The sequence below is a fragment of the Notamacropus eugenii genome, chromosome 3, assembly GCF_028372415.1.
Source record: "Notamacropus eugenii isolate mMacEug1 chromosome 3, mMacEug1.pri_v2, whole genome shotgun sequence".
NCBI lineage: Eukaryota > Metazoa > Chordata > Mammalia > Diprotodontia > Macropodidae > Notamacropus > Notamacropus eugenii.
Genome location: NC_092874.1, coordinates 377,795,762 through 377,813,524, shown reverse-complemented (window position 1 = coordinate 377,813,524; position 17,763 = coordinate 377,795,762). Strand labels below are relative to the sequence as shown.

Here is a 17,763-nt window from a genome sequence, read left to right as displayed (position 1 = left end):
CAGACAAAGTAGAACTAAACTCTGATTCTAGATATTTGTGACTTGTACTTATGGGGCTACATATTTCTCTTAGGAAAAGTGGGTACAACTGTTATGTTTTCAGTAGGAAAAATACAGAGATAATCATGTGGCAGAACTACATTATTTGAGCCTAGCTAAATAGTGTCCCTTCCTTATAACTAGGAATCCTACTTCATAGACTGGAAATAAAGGATCTTATTTTTTTTTTATGCTCTCTAATTAGGTCTTGGGGGTTGGAAAGGGGAGTTCCCCCTGAAAAAAAAGAGTCCTGCACTTGGAATGATAGAACCTAAGTTCAAATTCTAAATCTGTATGATCTTAGGCAAAGCATTCAAGTTCTTTGTGCCTCAGTTCCCTTTTCTATAAAATAAGTAGTTTGGACTAGATTAATTCTAAGGTGTCTTCCAGTCCTAGCTCTGTGATCTGATGTCCCTCTTTTTATTGTTCACAGGAGGAAGAAAACGGGAGAAAAAATGGCAAAATGTGTATTAACCATTACAAAGTGAAATAGAATCATAAAGCCAAATATATTGTAATGTAAACAAAAAGAAGAATAAAGCAAAGTCTAGTAGCTGTAATGATCAATCTTGGCTCCAGAAGAAACATGGTAGGGAAATGCCCCTCTTCCTTTTGTTGGTGGGGAACCATAAGTGCAAAACATTATGTACAAAGTCAGATGTGGTTGTAGTATTTGTTGCTTTTGCTTTATCTATTTTTCTCTGTTGTAGGGAAGGTGGAAAGAGGGGAAGGGTACTAATGACTGGTATTAGAAATGATTAATATAAAGACAAGGTTTCAATAAAACCTTAAAAAAAACAACAAAGAAAAGTCTTGAGAAGGACTAGCTAGTAATGAAGGAAGAACCTGGAGATGTACCTGCAAGATGCATGGGTTAAATGTAATACCTAAGTTCCAGGGTCCTTGTGGATAAAAGCCCACTAAGCTCCTCAAGGAATGGCCATACTAGAGGGACCACAAGAAGCAACGTCAGAGAGTTTGTCTATCCAATCAGAAGAAGGCCCTGTCTCAGGCTGCAATGGTTCTTGCCCAACTTTTCAGCCCATTTAGATCATTTGTGGAAAAGCCACAAATCTGGAAGCCTCCCCAGAAAGATCATACAAGAGGAAGTTTGGTTACAGTGGGAAATATTTGTTTCTTATTCACCCCCAAAATGCTCATCATCATAGAGGGAAAAACTTTAGCTAATGAATAGCTCTAGTCCTCTGTGTTTTGGGCAGGGGTGGGGGGGATCTTTAGAGAGTAAAAGAAACTTCAGCCACTATGCAGGTCTGTTTCTCAGAGAAGTTTTGGCTCAGTGTGCACCACCACTTGGAGAGGAACACTAAAGGCAATTGCCTTGACTTACAGTCAGAAGACTTGGATTCAAATCTCTATTGAGCTGTTGACCATCTTTGGAAACTACTTAATCTCTGAACATCTATTAACTAATCTTTGAAATGTGATAGATGAATTAACACTATGGTCTCTTGTCCTTTTCAGCCCATATCCCAGCTTAGGATTTACCTCCTGGCCTTAACACAGACTGAGATAGGATGGTGCAGTAGAATCTGGTTGAAATGCTACTTCTGCCATTTAACTACCTTTATAACCTCGGATAGTCACTTAACCTCTCAACTTTTTTCCTAATCTGGAAAATTAGGGGGTTGTACCAGATCAGAGGTGTCAAACAGGGAGGCAGTATGGCCCACAACATTCCAGTGAGTCCAGAACCAGACTGAAATGTAATGGGGAAATATTTAACAAAATACGTAAAAATACAATAAAATGGAGATAACATTACGTTAGAAAACTAAGTCAACATGCAACCCTCAGCGCTCCTTATGTGTGAAGGAGAGTTTGATACCACTGGAGTAGACAGACTCTGAGGTCATCTTCCAGGTCTATAACAAGATCCTGCTGAATGAATAGGCCTTGTACTTATATGCTCAATTACTTCCCTGAGGTTGCTGTTGAAGGCTCTGAAGAGTAAGCCTAACCTAAGGTCCTATAATATAAGACTTGTGGAGAAATATATATTCCATTTCACAGTCAACATAAAGAGACCTTTAACTGTTCCTAGTACTGAAAATGTTTGAGAAACATCTCATTACAGCTCCATTCATACAATGAGACTTGCAAACAGGAATATGTATGGAAGTAATATCAAGAAAAACTTGGCATACACCTGAAAGTAGCCAGTAAAAGACTCCATATGCAACCTGATGCTCTAATAGTAAATGGTTTTCCCTAGGGGTACAACTACAAATCCATCTGAGCAAATAAGTATTCTGTATCATATATAGTCCAAATGATCTTACAATATTTGAAGAAAAATAATGGCCCAACATTATACTCCAATCAGGTCAAGGATACCTAAGCACCCATATAATTTTATAAGACCATAAGAGTACTTTTTGTTACAGTAAAGAATTGGAAATAAAAATAATTGCCTTCAACTGGGGATAGCTGTGGTATAAGAATATATGGGAATATTCTCATATAATAAGAAATGATAAATATGATATATTCAAGAAAGTATAGAAAGACTTGCATGAGCTGAGGTAGAGTAAAATTAGAACAATCAGAAGACCAAGATAATAATGTGACAGGAAACAACTTTAAAAGATCTCAGAACTCCAACCAAAACACTGCCCAATTATGACTTCAAAAGATTCACGATGAAACATACATCCTGCCTTTTGGCAGGGAGGTAGTAGACTAGAAGTGATGAGAAACACATTCTCACACATGGCTGGTGTGTTGGTTTGTTTTACTTAATTGTTTCAAAAGAGGCCTTACTGGAGGGGCAGAGCCAAGATGGCGGAGTGAGAGCAGCTACTCACCTAAGCTCTTAGACAAACTCCTTCAGATACCTCTAAAAAGAGAATCTGATCAGATTTTGGAGGGGCAGAATCCAATAGGAGACAGACTGTGGCAGATTCACAACCCAGGACAGACTAGAAGGTCATCGAGAAGGATCTGTTGTGGGAGGCTGGAGGAGCACACAGCACAGAGCGCACAGGCTGTACCAGCGCATCCCCGCGGCAGGGCCAAGCAGGAAGCCCCAGGTGGTCTGAGGCAGTGGCTGCCCTGCAGAATCTCGGGCATATCAGCCAAGGACAGGAATCCAGTGGGACTGAGTGAGTGAGAGCCTCGGAGCCCCAGGTATCTGCAGTGGCTGCTCCTAAGACTATCAGCCCTCAGATTAAATGTCTATAAGTCACCTACTTGAACTTCTGGGACCCAGGATGCTGGAGTGATCAGTAAAAGCTCTCCCCTTTCCCTTGTTGACACTGAAACACCCATAAACTATCTCCCCAGAAAAATCTTGGAATAGTGGGATCAGCCAAAAGGGCAAACAGTCTCTTAGCATTTGGGGCCAGGAAAATTGTTGAGGGTCCCTCTTGTTGTGACTGAAGGGGACCAGTGCAAGACCACAGCTGTTCCAGACAGCCTCACCTCAGTAAACTGGGAGGAGATCCCCGGGGGGGGTGGAACCTTCAACTGCCAACACCAGGATCCCAGGCATGCCTCAGCACCCCGGGGAATCTGGAAGACACTAGGGCAGACGGGATCACCAACCACTGAACTTACCTAAGCTCTAGCTCAGCAGAGGAGACCTGCTGTAGCCAGACCACCCCTCCCCCACACTTAACACAGCTAGCTCCAGGAAACCCAGAAAGACTTCACTTGACCTCTGCTTTCTCCCATTAGCCAGCCCAGAACCAGGTAAGCTGCAACATTTTAGCTTCTAGCTGAAAGAACCAGAGGCTACAACACACAAAGCCTCAAGTTCAAGGCACAAGAACTATGGGACAGAGCCCCCTGTGCCCCAGAAACAGAGATCTACTTTAAAAGCCAGGAAAAGGGTGACCATCATAAGAAGCAAAGCAGAAAAGACCATAGAATCTTTCTATGGGGATAAGGACCAAAACATGAATATCAAAGAGGTCAGCATTGAGACTGTACTCCCATCTGAAACTTCAGAAGGGAATATGAACTGGTCTCAAGACCAAAGAGTATTCTTGGAACAACTCAGGAAGAATTTTAAAAGTCAAATTAGAGAAGGAGAAGAAAAACTGGACAATGATTTTAAAAATATGAAAAAAGAACTGACTGAAGAGAACAGGTCTTTAAAAAGAAAATTGGAAAAATGGAAAAGGAAGCATAAAACCTAATTGGGAAAACTGAACAAATGGAAAAGGAAGTACAAAAACTAACTGGAAAAAGTAACTCTTTAAAAGGAACAATTGGACAGATGGAAAAGGAGGTGCAAAAGTTAACTGAAGAAAACAATTTTATAAAAGAGGCATACTGAAGGGAAGGTCTAGATTAGTTGAAATTGATAGGCATGAAATAGTAGAATATAAATAAAAACATTTTTAAATGCACAGAACAAAAAAAATACCGAAGGGATATAGTGATTTTGTTACTACCTTGTTAAGTGTAATATGTATTTCTTTAAGCTACATAACAAATTCAAAGTTTCTTATATGATTTCATTCTTTCTATTTCGAAATGTTTATGTTGGTGACTAAGTTCATAATTTAAAGAAATGTTTAAAAATATCAAAAGGGGAACTTGCACAGAGGAGGATTTAAGTTGTAATAGAAGAAGGAAAGAAAATGGAAAAGAAAGGGTAGAAGGGAGAGCACAAGAGGAGAAGCGAGAAGAACCCTAATACTTATAGGACCCAGCACACAGTCTATCTTCTCATTCTCCTCTTCCTCATTTCCCTTCTCCAATAGGAGAAATATGGATATTTATGGATGTCTGGTGTCCACTTTTCCTTGCATCGTTAGGACAGCGCGGGTTCCTGAGTTAATGAATGGGCGGCAGAACCTTGGTGTGCTAACTGAAATGAGAGGATACTTGGCTACAAAAGGTTCTTTATTTGTAAAAAGCCAGGGAGGACACAACAGTTTATGGATCAGCTTTTTAGGCTCAAGGATCTGGGGGGAGCGGACTGCCTTCAGGGGCATCTGGACAGATACGCTTGAGAGGGGGTGCCCCCTCTGAGTCTTCAGTTTCCCCCACAGCTGCCTCAGGCACAGGGGGCACTGGTTCAAAGACTGGGTAAGCTTCAGGAACCTGGAGAGGAGGAACTGGGGATAAGTTCTCCTAGATCCCAAGGATCTTGCCCGCCCCCTCCAACCCCCAGTCCTTCCACATCCCTCATTCCCTACCGCTCCAAAGTCCAGCCTCCTCCAGCCTTTCTCACCTCTGCCTCCAATAACTCAGGCACAGGTTCTTCCTTAGTGAGCATTGGGGGTTCATCTGTCCCACCCATAGTCACACCCCCTGGATCTGGAATAACAAGAAAGCAGGTTACCCCAGGGAACAAGGAGCTAAAGATCACAGTGGGAAGCCAATGGAGGAGTTGTTTAGTTCTTACCTCTTTCCTGGCCCAGTCTTGGGGGCTGAACATCTTCAGAAGTCCCATCTGGTGGAGCAGCAGGTGAGGCTGGTCTGCTAGGCTGAGGCGTTCCCCCTGGGCTGGGCTCTGTGCCCTTCTGCAGGGAGCCCTCTGAGTGGAAGCTCTGATTGCTGTTCTCATCTGCTGGGAAAAGAGGCTGGGAGGGGTGGGCCTTGGGGTGCCTCTGCTTCCTCTACCTTAGGATCTCTTCTCCCTTCCCCCAACCTAAGACTTCCATTCTCCCACCCTCCAGACACCCCTACATACCACTGAGGTCAAGCAAGATGAGGGGACCACCCCCTCTTGGACTGGCTCCCCGACCCCTCCGTTCCCTGACTCGGGGCCTGTCAGCCCCACTTCCTGCCCGTCGACGTTCCTACAGAAAGGAAAAGGAGCAAGGTAGTTCGAGAGTGGTAGAGAAAAGATGAATGAATTAGTTGGGAGAGGGAGCAGGAAAGTTTCCCAAGAAAGGGAAAAGAGTCAGATCCTGAAGGAATTCAGCTCTTTTCAACAAACATTCATTAGGTACCTCCAGTGTTCTGGGAATTGTGCTAAGGTATGGAGGGAATAAAAAAAATTTTAATTGGAGACCAGCCCTCCAGGAGCTGCCCAGTTAAGGAAATGGGACACATGTAACATAATCCAAAGGAATATATAATCAATTCATTGCATACTTGTAAAGATTATTTTATGGGTTTGGGGAGAGGGAGAGTGCAGCTGTTACTGATAAAGCCAGGGAAGCTTTATGGTAGAGGTAATATTTGAGTTAGGCTTTTAAAATGGGTAAAAATTCAACAGGTGAGAAGGGGATGGAGACATTTTCAGGTGCAAGAAATTGGGGACAGAAAGCAATCTACTTTGGCTTAAGCGGTCAGTGAAGATGGAGGAAAGCTGTAGGGGGAAGTGTGCAAAGCTGGGTGATGCCTAGCTGTGGAGGGCCTTGAATGCCAGGCAAAAGAGCTTCGACCTTCAATGGATAGACAACAACAAGAAACCGTGGAAGATTTTGGGCAATGGAGTGGCATGACAAGATATGGCAAGCTGAGGGGTGGGGGTGGGGTGGGAAACATCTGGTAGCAATATGAAGGATAGATTTAGAGGCTATTGCAATAACCTAGGTGGATAATAATGAGAGCCTGCACTAGGGTGGTAGCAAGTAGAAATAGAAAGGAAAGTACAGATGCAAATGTTACTGCAGTGAAAAGATTCAGCAGAGCTTAGTAACATATAGGATATGAGAGTGAAGAATCCAATGTTTAGGGGAGACTGGGATACATGGTAGTGACACTGAAAAAAGACCAAGTAAAGGGGGGGAATCTGGTTTGGGGGAAAAGACTGATAATGTTACAAAGAAAAGAAAGAAAGGGAATAGTGGAGAAGGCAGTATGTCATAAGGGAAATAGAATTCTCTCACCTCCTCATGTGGGTCCACCACAGGCACCCACTTGTAGATACGGAGGGAAGTGTCTCCCACTGTCACCCAGCGTTTCTCCCTAGGGGTGATCCACAGAGCCAGGTCATGCAGAGCCAGAGATTCTCTCTCTCTCTCTCTCTCTCTCTCTCTCTGTCTCTCTTTCTCTCTCACTCTGTCTCTCTCTCTCTCACACACACACACACACACATCTCACCAACACATAAAAACACACAGTTCTATGGCACAGCTATCTTTGGAGAAGGGAAAAACAGCAGTCTAATTGGGATGGACCTAGATATCCAAAGCTTTGGAGGGTGGTCTGTCTGAAACCTTCATCCCACTGCTCTCACTCCATGTTATTACCCCACATCCCTTCCCTTCCTCCCTGTCTCAAACCCAAGCCTTCCAGTCCCTGGGCCTCCATTCTCACCATCTCCGGACCTTTTCGATGGTTGCCATCACCTTCTTGATGTCATCCTTGGCCCGGCTCCTGGTCTCAGCCCTCACCGTCCGGCCCGCCATGAGAACTGAGGTGTCGCTTCTCCCGAGGCCCACCTGGCTTGCACTAGGGATGCTTCCTGGACTCCCCAGACACCTCTGTCTGGGTCACTTGGTGCCCTTCTCCCCTGGAGCTCCCTCTCTGCCTTACTCAGTTCTCTCTTCCTCCTAAGCTATCCCTTTCTCCCCCTACCCCTTGCTCACTGGCTTCCTGTTTCCCCACTTCTCAATCTCCTCGTCGGTTTGATTCACTCCCTCTCTTTCTTTCCCTCTTGGTTTTCCATCCTGTCTTCCTGCTTTTAAAAACAAAAATGTTTTTTCTTTGCTCTCCTCCCTTCCCAGTGCTGTCTGTCGTCTTCGCTTTTCTCTGTGAGTCACTCTTCCTGCCTCCCTCACTGTCTCTCTTTCCCTTTCTTCGGCTCCCTGTCGTCAGTGTCTGTCTCCTTCCCTGTCACTTCTTTCTGGCTTCTCCTCTAAGCCCGCCCCTGCCCCAGCCGCCTTTTAGTTCTGCTCTGGCTTGGGGATTTCCCTGCTGCAGCCAGGAAACCAAGGAGCAGTAGTCCCCTGGACCAGACCCTCCGCCCCCTGTGCTGAGTTGTTTCCCCGCCCACTCTGGCTCCCCCACAGCGCCCCCTGCTCTCCAGAGACAGGACCAGGGCCTGGCCGTAGAGGCAGGGCCAGGGCTAGGGGCAGGGGGAAGGGGAGGTCCCTACTCGATTTCGTTTTAAGTTCCTTTGACTGCCCCCTTGTGCCTGTGGAGTTTCAGCCTCTATGTGCATGTGCGTGTATATGTGTATCAGTTGGCGATTATGTATCACTGTGGGCATTAATGCAATTGTATCAAACTGGGGTACTTGTATATCTTCTTCCCTAGCATGTTTGTGAAAGTCCTTCAGGAAACATGTCTCTCACTCTGCACAGCATCTGTGGGTGCTGGTTTAAGAGTCAGCAAGTGGGGTTGTGCCGTGGATCTAAGTGTTTGTGGATACCACTGTTTCATTCCTGGGCAGGCGCCCATAATATATCAGATATCCTTTTAAAATGTGTCTGTCTATCAGTTTGCTTTACTGTCTAATTGGTGAGATTGAGATGTGACTATCTGTTCAAGAATATGGTAGTAGATCTCTTGGTGTGTGTCTGCACATCCCTGTGACTATAATACATTTCCGGTGCCACCTTCTCCAACAACCTCGCAAATCTTTTCCCCTTCCTCCATCCACCCCCCAACTCCTGGGGGTAGTTCACTTGGTGTATCCCCAGGAAAGCTATCCAGTAGGTACATTCTTTGAATTCCAGGCATGCCAGTTCCCTCCCTGAACCCAGGAGTCCTCCTCTTCCTTCCCCCCAACCCCCACCCCAACTCCTAGCTTCTTTCCTCTCAACTGCCCTCTCAGAACTCTGACAGTCCCTGCCCCTTTGCTGTCTGGGTGACCTCATCAGCAAGGTGACAGTTCTCAATCCAATTCCTAGACTAGGAGAAAAGTTGAAGCTCTCTGGGAGGGAGCGCCCCAAGATCCTTATGGTTTTTATCTTCCCAAGACCTATATTCTCGCTCCCAGGCCTTTCTCCGCTCCTCAGGGCAGGGCTAAAAGGTGAGCTCAGGGCCCTGGAATCTGGGCTTGGGGTGAGGTGGGGGGAGTTTGGGGGTGGCCCCTGATTGGTTGATAGTGGACCACGCCCCCTACCCCCCTTTTCCCTCCCTTCTTCTTCTCTCTGGGAAGGGGAGGAGGGGGCATGTAGGGAACCGGGACCAGCCAGGGGACGGAGGGGGCCAACATGAGCCAGAGGGAGGGAAACAAGGGTAAGGGACTTCTGGGACTTGGAAAAATTGGGTCTAGAAGAGAAAGCTGGGAACTGGGCAAGACTGCAGGTTAATAGGAGGAGCAGGGTTCAGTCCTACAAGTTAGGTGCCTGGGGCTGTAATGTAATGTTTGTGTTCTGAAAAGGACAGCTTAGTGGCTAAACAGCCAAATGGATGGATTCTGAGAAAGGAAAGGGATCTGATTAAGAAAATGGGGAAGGACTTGGAGGAGGAAACTAAAAGGATAGGACTTGAAGTGGAAGTGGGGCTGTGGAAGTGAGATGTGGGCTCACCTTAACAACTTATATGTTGAAGAGGGGCAAAGAGTGTGGGGTTGAGAGTCTTTGGCAAAAATACCAGCCTCTGGCTGAAGTCTCATAGTTTGAATAGAGCAGGATGGTCAATTAATGACTGGGAGTGGGGGGGGGGGGCTGGGGGGGAGGGAAAGGAAGGAGATCGAGGTGGGGGAGGGTAGAATGCAAGGAAGCTCTTTGCTCTTTATAAAGGAGAACCAGAGCTAATTGATAAGCTACTCGAGTACTCAAGAGAGATAGGGTCTTGGGAAGAAAGTTGACGAGTGTGTGTGTGTGTGTGTGTGTGTGTGTGTGTGTGTGTGTGTGTGTGTGTGTGCGTGCGTGTGTGTGCGCGCGCGCGCGCGCGTGTGTGTGTGTGTGTGTGTGTGTGTGTGTGACAGAGAGAGAGAGAGAAAGAGAGAGAAAGAGAGAGAGAGAGAGAGAGAGAGAGAGAGAGCTGAACAGCAAAAGATGTGGTGATAGGTCTTTGGGGCCAGACATGGGTTAAAGAACTTGGTCACCTTTGCATGTCGCTTCCTTCTTACTAGTCCTCCCCCTACAATATTAAGCACCATGTGCCTAGCATCTGCCTAAGTTCTTTGCATCCTGGGAAATGTAGTTTTCTCCTAGTCAAGAGTAAAGTGAAGCCAGAATGTGTAGTCAAGTGTTTTCTATACCTGAGGTCTATGAACTTGTTTTGTTTTAATTTTTTGATAACTTTTGATATAATTAATTATCCATTTTATTGTATGAATTTAAAGATGTAATTCTGAGTAGGGGTCCATAGATTTTACCAGGCTGCCAAAAGAGTATGACATACAAAAAAGTTAGGAACTCCTGTCCTAGCATCTCCCCTTCTTGTCTTTGGTGATGTATACAGTGGGACTAGGTTATAAACTGTTAAGAATTAAAATTTTCTAATCCCTTAAGTAACTGAACTCCCAATTCAGAGGAGTCTAAGGCCAATTCAAGTTATTAATCAGTCAACTTGTCAGGATTTGAAACTGTAGTTGGTATTATCAAAGGGTACTCCAGGTATTATAACACATAATCACCTAGGAATTGTGATTATCTGCAATATAGTCATTCAAGTCTCCTGTCCAGGCCCCACACCTCCTTGCTTCCCTACCTCCAGCTCCTGTAGATCAATTTCTTCTTTCAGATAATTAGGGTAGGGGAAGATAGGACTACAGCCCCAATTGGTATAAGGTGAGAATGTGGAATCAAGCCACCAATAAGACACTAAAAATAGTATGTTATGGGAAGAAGGGAGATCTGTTATGTCAGGGGACCTGGGTTTTGATTCCTCCTCATCCTCCCCTGTCCCCTCCAGTGGACTTACAGTCCCATTCGGCCTCATCTTTCTCCCACCTTGAGGCCAAGATCCGTCAGACCCACAGTCTTGCAAGACTCCTCACTAGCTATGCTGAGCAGCTGCTTCAGGAATATGTGAGTACAGAGGTGGGAGGTGGTGGGGTGGAAAAGGGGATGGGGAAGAATGGGAAAGATTACTCTATACCCTTTGAATTATTCCATTTTAGGGGCAAGCCCTGGGAAGACCATCTAATCCAGCCCCACTATTACACAGAAGAAGAAGCTGAGAAGTGGATAGGACTTGCCCAGGGTCACACAGTGAATCAATGTTAGAAGTAGGATTAGAATCCAGGACCACGGATTCTCATTCTAGAGTTCTTGACAACAGACCAACCTTGGCTTTGTCTTAAAGGGTAGGCAGCTTCAGAATTAGAAATAAGAAAGATGAGAACTCATTCCCACATATGTAGAGGAAAATCCACCTCCTGTCAGCTTTCCATTCAGATCAAGCTGTTAATCACCAAAAGCTTTATGTTTCCATTGCCTAGCAGGCTCCCTTCCATCCCCCACCCTATCCCCCCACCCCCACCCCCCCTCCCACCTCACCCTCACCAGCCTTCTCTGACAAGCCGATGAGTGCTGATGAGACAGAAACATTAATACTGGCACAAATGAAACTGGTAGAAGGTAGGAGGGAAGTTTATGCCATGCATCGAAATTCAAATCCCCATGACCCATAGGCTATTGACTGTTAGATTATTACTGTTTAATACTATCTCTGCTACAGGACCTCCCCACTAACACTGGCTTGGAAAAACTACAGTGCAAGTGACAAAGTTCTATTTCTGTTTTTTTATACTTGTGTGACCTTGGGCAACTTATGCCTCAGTTCTATACCTCAGTTTCCTATAAAAATATTCCAGATTCTGTGATTCTAATTGGGATCCAACCCTACAAAGGGAAACATTTCTCTGGGAGGTAGAACAGAAGTTTTTCACCTGTAGAACTTTTGGCAGGTGGGGTGGGAAGGAAGAAAAATCTTGTGTTATTGATGAGAAGGATCAATTTCCCTAATGAGAACCAAGCAAAAAGAGCAAAGAGACCTCATAGGTCTCACCAAAGCTGGTAGAAAATAAGGCAATTTTATAGCATAAATGGTTCACATCCAGAGGAGTTGCTCTTGCCTGGGACTTTTATAGAAGACTGGGAATCTGTTGCCTTAAGTTGGATCCTCCAGGGAGGGTCTGTCCAAGGGGAAGAAAAGACTCCTCCTAACACCTCTCCCCACCCTTCCCTTACAGGTCCAGCACCAGGGGGACCCATTCGGGCTGCCCAGCTTCTCTCCCCCAGGGTTACCAGTTCCCGGGCTGAACTCCCCAGCCCCAACTCATTCAGGGCTCCCCACCCTTGAGAGGCTGCAGCTTGATGCAGCTGCCCTGAACTCACTGTCCCCACTACTGGACACCATCCGCCGGCTCCAGGCTGACCTCAACCCTTTTGCCCGTCGGCTCCTCCGGCGGCTAGAAGATGCCTCTCACCAGTCAAGGGCGCTGGGGAATGCTGTAGAGGTTGTTCTGGGGGCACTAGGTGCAACCCCAGGGCCCCCAGGGCCACATCCCATACTCCCTGAATCTCCTGGGGTCTTCCTGGCTAAGCTGTTGGGCTACAGGGTATGTGGGTTGTACCAGGAGTGGGTAAGCTGCACAGAAGGTGACCTAGGTCAGCTGATGAGGGCAGGGCTAGGCTGAGAGAGGAGCCCACCTTACCCCAAATCTTCCCCCATGAAGGGCCACCAACTGGCTTCCTTCCCACTCCATCCTCATCTTCTGTCACTATCCCTTCACTAGCTGTTATCTCCATCTCAGAGCCTCTCTGTCTACTTCATCCTCTGTCTTCCTGTGCTGCTCAGCTTTGGATTGAGTCCTAGGGCCAGTAAATATCTGCTTAAGAGATCACTATAGAAGAAAGTTCCAAGACATTTACCTAGAGGAGCCTTCAGCCTAATTCTCTTTGAAGCCCACACTGTTTCTTGCATCATTACCCCCAATTTATGCCCTATCCCCTCATGGATCTCTGTTGTTCCCCATAGCCCTAGTCCACTTTTTTACCCTTCTATCCTGCTTTCCCTTCCTTATACCTCTAATCCCCTGATTCTAGCACACCAAGCTATGAAGTCTGTGAAAAAGTTCTCCCTGAAAAGGAGATTTTTATTTCTGAGAATAAATTAATTTTTTTGGTAAATTAAAAAAATACCCTTCTATGTACAGTTCTTGGAGTTGGGAGGAACAGTGTTGGGTGGAGGGCGATTGGGGTTGTTTCTTGGGATAGATTAAACACAAATTTCAGGGATGCAATATAAATACGGCATTAAATAAAGGAACTGAGAACTCTTAGACAATGACATCCTTTCACTCTGAGAGCCAGAAAATGAAAGGCTATTATATGCAGAATAGATATGATTTGAAGGAAAAGTGAATGTTTGACATTAAACCATAGGAAATAGCTAACATAGAGAAGACAATGACATCCGTTGAGTGGCAGCAGGAGCCCAAAGTCATGGGTGGTGAGGTAGACTAAATGAGGAAATTAATCCCTCTAGAGGTAGGAAGTGAAATCCATTCACACAGGACATCATACCCTGTACTGCACATGCCCAAATAAGTGCGAAAGCTTGAAATAGCTAAGGCTTATCTGTACAGAAATGGCCTCAAACCACCTGTTCACACCTTTCTACAAAGGAGGTCCTGCCAGCACCACCTGGACGCAGCTAACAGCACTGGAGAAAGCCACTTTGGGGGGCTCTCCACTAAGCAGAAACACTAGGGGAATGGGGCCAATGGCCCCAGAGGACAGATAGGGAGGCATTGCCCCATGGGAACTGGCTAACCCCTAAGGAACAGCACACTGCAAAACTTTCCCTCCCTCTCAAAAGTGTACAGATAATAGGACAGGAAATTGTCCATGGTGAGGCTCAAAAGTTGCTGTTTCAGTCAGGAATTCCAGTCTGCTGACTAGGCCACATATTTGGCCTTAAGCAGAGCCATGTCCCGCACAGCCCTGTCTGTCCAGTGTCCATATTCCCGGGTCACCACATAGCCCCGACATTTTCTCTCAAAGGCAGAGGCTCCAAAGGGTGCGGGGCCAAGAGCGTCCACTTCAGGAGGAATGGACACCCCCAAGGCCATCATGACAGAAGCCATGTTGCCCATCAGGCCCTGGGCTCGGAGCCTTGCAGCCGCAAGTTGAGACAGCAAGATAGAATTGCCAGGGTTCAGGTCAGCCTGGTCATCACTCACAAGCTGGAGGTGCTGGGCCAGGGCTGAGAAAGCCCCTCGGGCCTGGACCAGCCTCTCCCCATCCCCGAGGCCACGCCAGGACATGAAGGGGACAGCTGCAGGGGCCAGGCTGCTCAGCTGGAGCTCAGGGGCTGAGAAGCCTGGGTCACTGAAGGGACTGCCTTGGTACTGGAGCTGTGTAAATGAAACAAAGTACATAGAGTGTAACCAGCATACTCAAGTCACATAGGCCCTTAGGTGGCACCAGGGACAGAGCCCAGGACCTGGAGTCAGGAAGTCCTGGGTTCAGATACAATGTCTGATACTAGTTATGTGACCCTGGGCAAGTCATTGTCTGCTTCAGTTTACTCATCTGTAAAATGGAGATAATAAGTTTGTTATATGGATCAAATGATATAATAGTTGTAATGCATTTAACAGTGCCTTGGCACATAGTAGGCGTTTAATTAATGCTTATTCTTGTCTTCCCCTCCCCCTATAAGAAGACTTTCTCATTTCTGGTGAAAGGATTTAGAAGATACAGAGGATAGATCACTGGACCCAGCTAGAATCCTAAAGACCTGAGTTCAAATTCAGCCTCAGACAAAAATAACTTGTGGTGTGATCCTGGGCAAGTCACTTAACCTCTGTTTGCCTCAGTTTTTGCCAGTTGTAAAATGGGGATAATACCACCTACCTTGCAAAGTTGTTGTGAGAATCAAACAAGATAACATTTGCACACTGTCTAGAAAAAAGTAGGTGCTATGTAAATGCTTATTTCCTTCCTTTCCCTCCTCCTTTGAACTTCTGCAACCACACAATCCTATGAATGGAAAAGATTGTAGATGTGATCCAGTCCCAGATTCTTAGTAAGAAGGGACATAAAGATTGTCTACTCCAACTCATCCCTGACATGAAAATCCACTTGAACAGCAGAAGCTGACATTTTTACATCCCTTTCAAGTTTGCAAAACACTATTCCTACTTCATCATGTTGATTCTTGATACAACCCTGTGAAGATACCACTATACTCATTTTATAGATGAGAAAACTGAATGTAAGAGAGGTAAACTGACCTGTCCATGATGACATAGCAAATGTTAAAGATGGGATTTAGTTCCTGTTCTTTAAAATTCTTTTTGTTTGATTTTTTGGAGGCAGTTGGGGTTAAGTGACTTGCTCAGGGTCACACCACAAGTGTCTGTTAGTATGATTTTAATTCAGGTCCTCCAACTCCAGGGCCGGCACTCTATCCACTGCGCCACCTAGCTGTCATGTTCTCTTCCAATTCTAAGTCAATTGCTTCTATTACACGAACTACCTTTTTATATCATCCCTGACAAGTGACTAGGCTTCTGCTTGAAGACCTCTCATAATGGGGAAATTACTGCCTGCAGAGGCAACTAATTCTATTTTTGTATGGCTCCAAAGGTTAGACAGTTTTCCTTTCTATTAAGTCTAAATTTAATATTTTATCACTTCTATCCTCTGGGAGTCAAAGAGATCAAGTCTAATCTTTCTTCCCCATAACAGCCCTCCAAAGAGCTATTATCTCCCAACCCCATCCCAATAAATATGTAAAATCTGTGTTAACCTTCAGTTTATAGAGGAGGAATCCAGGCACCAGAGGAAAAAAAACATAACTTGTTCACACACTTAATAGCAGAGCCAGAACTAGAATCAGAAATGTGTTGGTATATATTTAACAATCAGCTTTCCAAGAAAAGAAATGTAGGAGTGAGCACTTTTCAATTTCATCTGCACTATTAACATTTCCCCATCATTTTTGAAGTCTAGACAGTCAATGAAACAATAAGTCAGACTGATTTGTAGCCATATGCCAATATCTGAAGTGTGAATGCACACACCGAAAATTTCATAGTTGCCTCTCAGAAGCTGGTAGAAGCTGGTTCCAGCACACCCCCGACTAGAACCCAATTCTCCTGCCTCCTAAACCACTGCCTTCATAGTCTCCCTGGTGGCTCTTGAGGCAATAATAAAAATTACAATAATTTGCATTATATAGTACTTTATAATTTTCAAATGGAATTGAGAGCTTTCTTTGAGTCTCTTCTTTCAGATTCCTATTTCCAGAATCCCCTTCTTTTCCCCTGCTGAAGGAGACTTCTCCTTGAAATCCCTTATTTTTCCCCAAGAGGAAGAGCCTCTGTCTTGCAGCCCCATCTTATCTCCAATGTAAGAGCCTCCTCCCACCTGCCCAGCTGTCCACCCTCACTCACATAAGTCTGCAGTAGCATCGATGTGTTCTTCTGCATGTAGAGGGCCAAGTTATAGGCTTGGTTGATGGGGTCAGCCAGGGATACCGGGGCACCCAGGACAAAGGGTGCCAGCAGCAGAGACAACAGGCAGGGGACAACTGGTTGGGATACAGGAAAGAAAGTCAGAGGCAGGTCTGAGATTTCTCTGTGAGGATCCAACCTCCATTTCTTCAGAAGACAAGAGAGCCTTGTCCTATAAAAATTCCCAGCAGATGAAGAGAGAGGAAAAAAAAAGACAACTCCAGTCAAGCAAGCCCAAAGCACACACCAATATGTGGCCCCAGAATTCTTGATCTAATGTCTTACTCCAGATCCTCTGTTCCTCAGGTCCCATGATTCAGGACTTTTCTCCTCCACAAGTTTCAGCTACTTACCTATCGAGTTGATCATGTTCATTCCTCTTTCCTTTGCAGTCTGTCTCTAGGTCCCTGGGGCACCTGTTCTCTCTGGCCCTAGCCTGAGGTTCTTTATACCTTTTATCCCTGAGGCTTTGGATGGGACAGGCAGAGAACCACACCCTGGAGGAGGGAAGAAAGGGTTGGGGTGGGGGAGCCCAGGAAGCGGGAGAGAGAATTGGACAGAGAAGAGGGTGGCATGGGAAAAAGGGAAGGAAGAAGACTGTAGATGATGAGAGATGTCATGGGAAGAAAGGTTTGGGAGAGTCAGAGAAGAAGAAATAGAGAGAAGAGGGAAAGACAGAGAAAGAAAAAGGATGAATGGGGAAGAGGCCAAGGAGAACCCAAGGTGAAAAGAGTCTGGGAATAGGCAGGTAAAGAGGCTCCCCAATAGTATAACCATGGACCCCAACCCTGCTTTCTCTGGTTCCCCCCACCCTTCCTCCATTGCCTGGTCTGTAAAACACCAGAAGCAAGGGAGGGAGAGGGCTAAGGGCGGGGAGGGGATTATGGGGGACAATGGGGCCGCCCCGATCCCTGCAACTCCGCACGTCCTGAGATCTAGTTTCCCCCAGAGGCGGCTCTACTCCGCCCCTCAGCATAGGCTTCCTCTGTCCTTCAGCACCCTCCCAACCCTACCCCCATCCCAACCTTGGCACCCAGTAAACTATGAAGGCAATTGGCTAGGAGAAGAGGGCAAATGGGGTCCTAGAGAGCAAGAACATCTGGATTCTGAGCTAGGAGCAATTATTTCACAAAAATTCACCAAATACCTGTTACAGTATTTCTCTCTACTGTTGAAGATACAGAAATATAGCACATGTAGTAAGCCCCCTAAGAACTTGAGGCCAAGGACAGTGCATCTGGATCCCTGGAATAGAGCAATGGTTCCCACCCTTTAAGTTACTGGCTGAGAAGCTGGGGGGGAGGGTCAATGAGGGGGAATTTGTCTCTAAGTCACTGCAAGGGGTCTGAGACTCAATATGCAAATCAAACCATGTCATTTTTATCTCTGTTTAGCAAGCATACCATAACATATTACTATTTTTCAAATAT

At 45.7% G+C, this 17,763-nt stretch overlaps 3 protein-coding genes across 5 annotated transcripts; 1 reads left to right on the top strand and 2 right to left on the bottom strand.

Annotated features, from left to right (window-relative positions):
- Positions 1–4,893: 4,893 nt before the first annotated feature.
- On the bottom strand, positions 4,894–7,981 carry BCL7C (BAF chromatin remodeling complex subunit BCL7C). 2 transcript variants are annotated; one of them, XM_072597515.1, is made up of 6 exons: positions 7,282–7,981; positions 6,852–6,930; positions 5,705–5,813; positions 5,417–5,578; positions 5,243–5,328; positions 4,894–5,112 (listed from the first exon to the last, which is right to left on the bottom strand). In XM_072597515.1, the coding sequence occupies exons 1-6, from the start codon at positions 7,371–7,373 to the stop codon at positions 4,966–4,968; spliced, it is 675 nt and encodes a 224-aa protein (XP_072453616.1). In that variant the 5' UTR covers positions 7,374–7,981; the 3' UTR covers positions 4,894–4,965. The 2 variants fall into 2 exon arrangements, with proteins under 2 accessions (XP_072453616.1, XP_072453615.1); XM_072597514.1 differs by having other exon boundaries at positions 5,417–5,581; positions 7,282–7,927.
- Positions 7,982–8,676: 695 nt separating this feature from the next.
- Positions 8,677–13,007, top strand: CTF1 (cardiotrophin 1). 2 transcript variants are annotated; one of them, XM_072597516.1, is made up of 3 exons: positions 8,677–8,941; positions 10,777–10,892; positions 12,059–13,007. In XM_072597516.1, exons 1-3 carry the CDS (start codon positions 8,869–8,871, stop codon positions 12,503–12,505), a joined length of 636 nt encoding a protein of 211 aa, XP_072453617.1. In that variant the 5' UTR covers positions 8,677–8,868; the 3' UTR covers positions 12,506–13,007. The 2 variants fall into 2 exon arrangements, with proteins under 2 accessions (XP_072453617.1, XP_072453618.1); XM_072597517.1 differs by lacking the exon at positions 8,677–8,941 and adding an exon at positions 9,037–9,150.
- Positions 12,934–16,702, bottom strand: LOC140532214 (cardiotrophin-2-like). The gene is made up of 3 exons (XM_072650681.1): positions 16,687–16,702; positions 16,274–16,410; positions 12,934–14,227 (listed from the first exon to the last, which is right to left on the bottom strand). The coding sequence occupies exons 1-3, from the start codon at positions 16,700–16,702 to the stop codon at positions 13,769–13,771; spliced, it is 612 nt and encodes a 203-aa protein (XP_072506782.1). The 3' UTR covers positions 12,934–13,768.
- Positions 16,703–17,763: the final 1,061 nt, after the last annotated feature.

Coding starts and splice junctions, on each gene's coding strand:
- BCL7C (XM_072597514.1), bottom strand. CDS start 7,373: ATGGCGGGCCGGACGGTGAGGGCTGAGACCAGGAGCCGGGCCAAGGAT. Junction 5,814..6,851: donor TGGTGGACCCACATGAGGAG/GTGAGAGAATTC, acceptor TCCTTTCTGTAG/GAACGTCGACGGGCAGGAAG. Junction 5,329..5,416: donor AAGACTGGGCCAGGAAAGAG/GTAAGAACTAAA, acceptor TTGTTATTCCAG/ATCCAGGGGGTGTGACTATG.
- CTF1 (XM_072597516.1), top strand. CDS start 8,869: ATGGTTTTTATCTTCCCAAGACCTATATTCTCGCTCCCAGGCCTTTCT. Junction 8,942..10,776: donor CCTCAGGGCAGGGCTAAAAG/GTGAGCTCAGGG, acceptor TGTCCCCTCCAG/TGGACTTACAGTCCCATTCG. Junction 10,893..12,058: donor AGCAGCTGCTTCAGGAATAT/GTGAGTACAGAG, acceptor CTTCCCTTACAG/GTCCAGCACCAGGGGGACCC.
- LOC140532214 (XM_072650681.1), bottom strand. Junction 14,228..16,273: donor CGATGCTACTGCAGACTTAT/GTGAGTGAGGGT, acceptor TCATTTACACAG/CTCCAGTACCAAGGCAGTCC.